General features: G+C 52.7%; 1 protein-coding gene across 7 annotated transcripts in view; it reads right to left on the reverse strand.

Moving 5' to 3' along the window:
- RBFOX1 (RNA binding protein, fox-1 homolog (C. elegans) 1) overlaps positions 1–6,275 on the reverse strand; it is a 1,380,973-nt gene that overhangs the window by 1,049,816 nt on the left and 324,882 nt on the right. For all 7 annotated transcript variants that reach the window (XM_012731793.1, XM_012731784.1, XM_012731788.1 and 4 more), the window contains exon 3: positions 4,702–4,764. In XM_012731793.1, the coding sequence (XP_012587247.1) occupies positions 4,702–4,764 (63 nt within the window). The remainder of the gene's footprint in view (positions 1–4,701; positions 4,765–6,275) is intronic.

A 6,275-nucleotide genomic window follows, 5' to 3' on the forward strand; every position in this document is an offset into this window, starting at 1 on the left:
CCCCCCTGGCGTCAGCCCCGCACCCCACCTGGCGTCAGCCCCGCACCCTGCCTGGCGTCAGCCCCGCTAAGGCCCCTGCCCGGTGCTCCTGGTGCTGGCTGGACGCCGCTGCGGACTTCACGCTGAGACCCCTCCCGGGCCCGCCACGCTCCTTCCCGCTCCACGCAGCCTTACGCTGTGCTCCCCTGGCCGGAGCTGGGCCCCGCTGAGCCCCAGACTCTCAAAATAGAGCCCTGGGGTCCGCCTTCTGCACGGAAAACGGACTTACGGCTTTCTTTACCCGCGGGAAGTGCAGGAAAGGGCCTGGAAAGGGTCCGGTCCCAGGAGGCTGAAGGCGCCTCTGCCTGGGAGGGAAGGCGGTGCCCCTGGGAGACCAGTCCACGGGGCTGGTGCAGGAGGTGAATTTGTCCCGAAGCCCGGGATCAACTGGCGTCCCTGAGCGGCGCGGCTTAGGGTTCTCAGAGCAGGCCGAGGGGCCGGTGACTGCTCACAGAGCTCCTCCAGGCGCTGTCCTTCAGGAGCTGGCACCCAAGGGGAACGCTGGAGGCGCCGACACCAGCTGGGCGCCTTCCCAGGCGCAGGAGGGTGGAGCAGAGAAAGGCCCAGCCAGGGAGGCGAGGACGCTCTTGGGGGTGGTTGTGCTGGGGCTTGGAGATGAGCAAGACGCAGCAGGTGATGCTGACGCCTGGGGCAGGGGCTGCGGGAGGGACGGGTCACGCAGGTGGGCAGCCCCGCTCTCCTTCTGGCCTTGGCACGCAGCACAGGAGTCACCCTCGCGTCCAGAGGGCAGCAAAGAAACGCAGCCACAGGCAGCGCGTGACCTTGGGCTCCAAGGACAGACTGAAGCCTGTGAGCCCAGACCCATCCCTTGACAGAGCAGAGTAGAAGCTTCGAAGGGGACTGAAGAAGGGACAGGACACAAGTGGCCTCAGGGAACGACAGTCTCCTGGGAAGGTCAGACATCCGCCCTCCTGGGCAACCGTCCCGTCCATCCGAGGTGGGAGCCAACTGCTCCCTGGCGGTTCTCTCCCGGTCCGGGGCTCAGCACCGCCACAGCGCCCAGCCTGCCGCCCCTGCGGCTAGCCTGCAGGGGGCGCTGTGCGTGACCAAGGATGCATCATCCTCACAGCACGCGAGCCAGGCACCTGGCCAGCACTGGCCAGGGGGCACACTCGTGCCTTGGCGTTAGAGGAGGCCGGGAGGGGGCCCTCCCTGGTGTGCAGTGTGTTAAAGCACAGCACTGCTGACCAGACACAGCCGCCCCGGTGCAAGTTTGATCCTCGCCCCAGGGCTGACCCACACGGCCTGCAGACCTCTCCTGACCCGCCCGCCGCTCCCCTCAGCAGTGTACTTCATCAGTCGGCCTGTTCTGCTCCCCGCTCTGTCTCTGGGGAATCCTCTCACTGCCCCTACACCTCTGGCTTGTACCCCAGTTCAGTATGCATAAATAAATAAATCTTTAAAAGAAAAAAAAGAGGAGGCCAAGAAGGCCACTCACCCTCTGGCCCTGGACTGAGGGTCCACATGGGAGGCAAGGTATGTGGCATTGCAGGGGCAGACGGTCAGGGCCTGGCCCAGCAGCAGCTCACATGCCAGGGCTCACCCAGCGGCTGACTCTCACCCTGCAAGCAAGGTCAGCAGATTCAGCCCTGGCCCCGTCTCCTTAGGGCCTGTCGGCCACAGCTGCCCGGTCCCATGTGGACAGTTGTTAGGAGCTACGTGACGCTGTTTACATTTGCGCTCATTAAAAATAAGTGAAACGTAGACGCGGCTTCTCAGTCCTCGTCGCCACAGTAGACGGCACAAAGAATTTCCCATTATCATGACAAGTTCGATTGGACAAACATTCAATTAATTTTTACTCATTCAGTTCATTGTAATTTTGATGCAGTATGCTATGAAATTATAATCTGACATGAGACAAGGTCAAGGAAGTTTTCCATTAGAAGATAATTGAACAGTTGCAGGCGATTACTCTGGGGCTCAGGCCCACCCAGCAACATCGCTTCCACTGTCTCCAGAAGCTTCTGTAGCCAGAGCACAAAGACAGGCACTGAGCTGAGTCCCACTCAGATGCTGGCCCACAGGAGCTTACAACCCGCGTCACAGACAGCACCCATCTCTGTCCAGAGGACCCCGATGGCCCAGACTGGACACACTGGATGAAAAGAAACAGTCAAAAGGCTAAACTTCAGAAGCAGGAAATGCAACTGGTGCTGAAGCAACACAGTGCCCCAATCTTACGTATTACTTAAGATAATAACCACAGCCGCTGTCTGGGCAGGGTGGGCCAGCCACCCAACCCCCCTGCAGCCCTGCTCCTGGTCAGCACCTTCAGCTTCCCGGCCCTCAGCCCACCACACCTGCTGCTGGTGAAGCAGACACAGACCCACCCCCATGGGCGACGCAGGTGCTGACCACCTGCCTACCTGGGAACTTGACTTTGGTTCTCCAGGAAAGGAGCCCTCTGCCTGCCTGGAAGCAGCCTGCCAGACACTTCCATCACCAGGGAGAACAGAACCTAACAGGCCCAGCCAGAGCGCTCCACTCCCACACTGGCGACTCGGACATTTATCCTTTACACGATGGATTATTACTCAGCAATCAAAAAGATAAACGTGTGCCAGTTGCGGCAACATGGATGGAGCTGGGAAAGATCATGCTGAGTGAAAAAGAAAAATGTTGGATGGTTTCACTCATAGTTTCACTCAGAGCAGGAGTATAAGGGATCAGGAAATATATATATATATATATAGAGAGAGAGAGAGAGAGAGAGAGAGAAATAAAGTGAAAAAGAACGTCAACTAACAACTATAAACCGGAGACATTCTACAGAAAGGGAAGGAGAACAAGATCAAAACAGGGGTGGGAAGAACACTCAGGACTGTGGTGATGGCACAGGGGTGAAGTGGTGGTGGGAAGTCCACAGGGATTATAATCGAGATGGAAAAATGTACAAAATGAAGAATGATGTAAAAAAATATATATTTATAAAATAAACAAAGAGAAATGACTGGTTATCTGCACACAGGTGTGGAGCAGCAAATTAATACTTTTCTTTACTCTCCAGGCTGCAATTGTAGATCTGGAAATACCATACCCAAAGACAAATCGACACGAGCTCCTTTCAACACCGTACTAATTATCTTGGGGACCAGCATCTCCCCTAGGTTAGAAGCTTCAGCCCCCCACTCAGGGCTAGAGCATGAGTCTCACTCTGAGAAGCAGCAATTTGTGTCCTGTTGAGAAGGAAGAGACAGGGTGGGAGGATCCTACCTCATCAGAAAACCCCTCCTGGAACTCTTCCTTCCTCATCCCTCCCTCCCTGCTCCTGCATGGCAAAAGCTTCCAGGAGAAGGATTTGGCTTCAAAAGGGACGCTAAAATAACTTGCATATTTAACTTTATGCCAATTTCCTACCAAACAGCCCCTCCTCCCCCTTACAAAACCTCCCAGTTATCAGGAAAATGCGGTAGCCTGAACTTCAAAGGCATTAAAAGACGATGTGACATGTAGGGTATTAGACATGAAATTTCCTTTATTACCGGGAGCAAAAGCTGAGGGTGTAATCTCCTGTGAGATGCAAGCTGTAGCTGGTCAGGGTTAGAGCAGTCATTCGATGCAGAGAGCGGGGAATGCACCATCCTTTCATTTCTCCTAGTCTTTTCCTCCTCCTCCTTCTCTCTCATCAACCATGCAAATTTCCCAGCAACAACGCGCCCCCCACCCCGTGACACCAGGGCAGGGAGAGGACTCCCTCTGAGCAGCCCCTTCCAGGCCAGAGCCCCACACCCCCACCTCTGGCTGGGCCTTTGATACTGGATGTAGCAAATAGCCCTCCACTGCTGGGAAGCAAAATATGTTCCGAAATCCTAAACTCTCTGAAGGAAGCAGCGACATCTTGAGAAAAACACATACTACCCTTTGTTAACCTTTGAAGATGGCGAGAATACGTTAAATTATTGCAGATTTAGTCATGAAACAAGTTGTTTGCTGACAACCTAACACAGAGGAGAACCATGTCAGGATTTTATCGAGGTGCTAGGTGGAAGTACCCCAAATACAGGCAGGCGGTAAAACATCAGAGTGGGGGAGCACACAGCGGTCTGGCCGCTTCACCAGAAATAAAGTCCTTGTGCACAACGAGAGAGGCAGCCGGGGAAAGCACTTACTTGCTAAAAACAAATAGAATTTCTAAAACGTACCCCAGCCTCTGAAAGTACAGAATCCCTCCCCCCCCTTTTTTTTTTCGTTTTGTCTTGGCAGTAATTTTTATATAGTAATAATATGTCCCAGCTTGCAAAGAACAAAAAACGGACTGTTCTTCAATGGCTCGAGAAACACGCGGACTCACTGCCCCATCCGTGGCCCTGGGATGCTTTCTCTCCGCAGGGTCGCGGGCCTGGGGGGCTCATGAAATGCCTCCAGAGAAGAAAAACGCAGGGATCAAAAGGAAAACCAAAGCCCCTTTTCTTTTAACCCCCAGTGCCTCGTGGTAGTTGAACCCAAGGACGCGCTCACATGTTGCCTGTGTCCATGGCAGGCTTCTGCCAGCCCAGCTCTCATCTGCGACTCCCACTCAGCCGTGCAGCGCAGAAAGACAGACAGCAAGTGTGGGAACCTCAGCCTGCCAGGCGAGCCTTTCAGAGTGAGCGCGATCAAAGAAATGGATGCATTTGTGTAATGGAGCGGTTGACTTACTGAATGCTGAGTCCGGTCGAGGAAGTCGAAAGTCCCACTCGCATGGGTTCTTTGAGTAGTTTCCTAGGAAGGAGAGAAGGGGAGATTTTAGACTGAGGAATGCACTCTGGGATTAAGTCTGTGCCTTCTCTGTCCTGAGAACACCTGGTTACTCTCTGAAATCAGGGCTGTGAGCTTCATAGCAATGAAGATGGTAAATGTTGGAAGGATTCAGATTAAGTATTTTGGGGGTGTCAGGGGCCCCCCTGGTGGCCTTGGGCTTAAGTCTCAGCACTATCACCTCAATGGCCTGAGTTCGATCCCCAGCAAGGCAGTGGCCCACGGGGTGCAGCAGACCTCTCCTGTCTCCCCACTGCTCCCCTCAGCAGTGGATCTCAGTAGATCCGCTGGTTCTGATCCCGGCTCGGTCTCTGGGGAATCTTCTCATTTCCCCCCACCTCTCGCCTACACCCCAGTTCTTCTACAGAAAAATATATTAATAATAATAATAATAAATAATAAAATAAACAAATGTGTGTCTATTGAATCCTTTCACACTCAGCTAGGAAGGAAACCAGGGTCACACAACTCCAGTAGGGGAGGTGAGTATTGGACTGTGGTTTTGTACTGGGGTAACTGGACATCCAGCTGAAAGCATTTTACTATGTTCCCATGGAGTTTTCCACAACAGGCTGCTTTCTCCCAAAATGGGATATCATAGTGGCTTTTCCTACGTGGAGTTTGGAAGGATGAAACAAATTCTGAATGTCCTTTTAACTCTGGAATGCCGGGACAGTCATGCAAAACCCGTGCCAGCATACGTTCAAAGCGAGCACTTTGCAGTGACTAAGATGGCGATAAGATCAATAATGAATGTCATAACTTGACTGTCACCATCCAATCAGAAGAGTAAGAGCCATGTTCTTTAATATTTAAATAATCAAGTATCACTTGCCCTTCACACGGCCATTGCCACTGCATACAATTCATGGATGGGGAGAGCCCATCCCCAAACGGAAGGCCGAGACTCTCGACAGACCTGAAAGGCTCACAGTCACCCGGCACCAGCTGCTCCCTGCCCTTCTCCCACTCTGGAGAGAGATAAGTAGTAGAGACTAGAATACTGATGATCAATGTTCTTGAAATCACTCTCATAGAATAGTGATGCAATTTATAGCCAGGCTCAGTGCAACTCACAAGTGTCATTACTTGCCAGCACATGTTTAGAAGAATGTGCCCCCTCCCTTCATATGATAAGCCATTTCCTCTAACTTTATATCTGGCAAGTCCACTGGTGTTGAGAAATTGAACATCAAGAACATCAAGGTTCTGAAAAATTGGAGAGGGCAGCATCCGTAGAGGCCTGGGAGCACACACATCTATGAAGAGGGAGGACAGTAGCTATCTAGGCATCTCTCCGTCCATTCATCCACTCATCTGTCCTTCATCCATCCATCACCCAGCCATCCATTCACCCATCTGTCATCAACTCATCCATCAATCTGTTCATCTACCCATCACCCCTCCATCCATTCACCCATCTGTTCATCTACCCATCACCCCTCCATCCATCCACCCATCTGTTCATCTACCCA

Source organism: Condylura cristata, unplaced genomic scaffold (genome assembly GCF_000260355.1).
Source record: "Condylura cristata isolate star-nosed mole 26May11 unplaced genomic scaffold, ConCri1.0 scaffold00032, whole genome shotgun sequence".
Classification (NCBI taxonomy): Eukaryota; Metazoa; Chordata; class Mammalia; order Eulipotyphla; family Talpidae; genus Condylura; species Condylura cristata.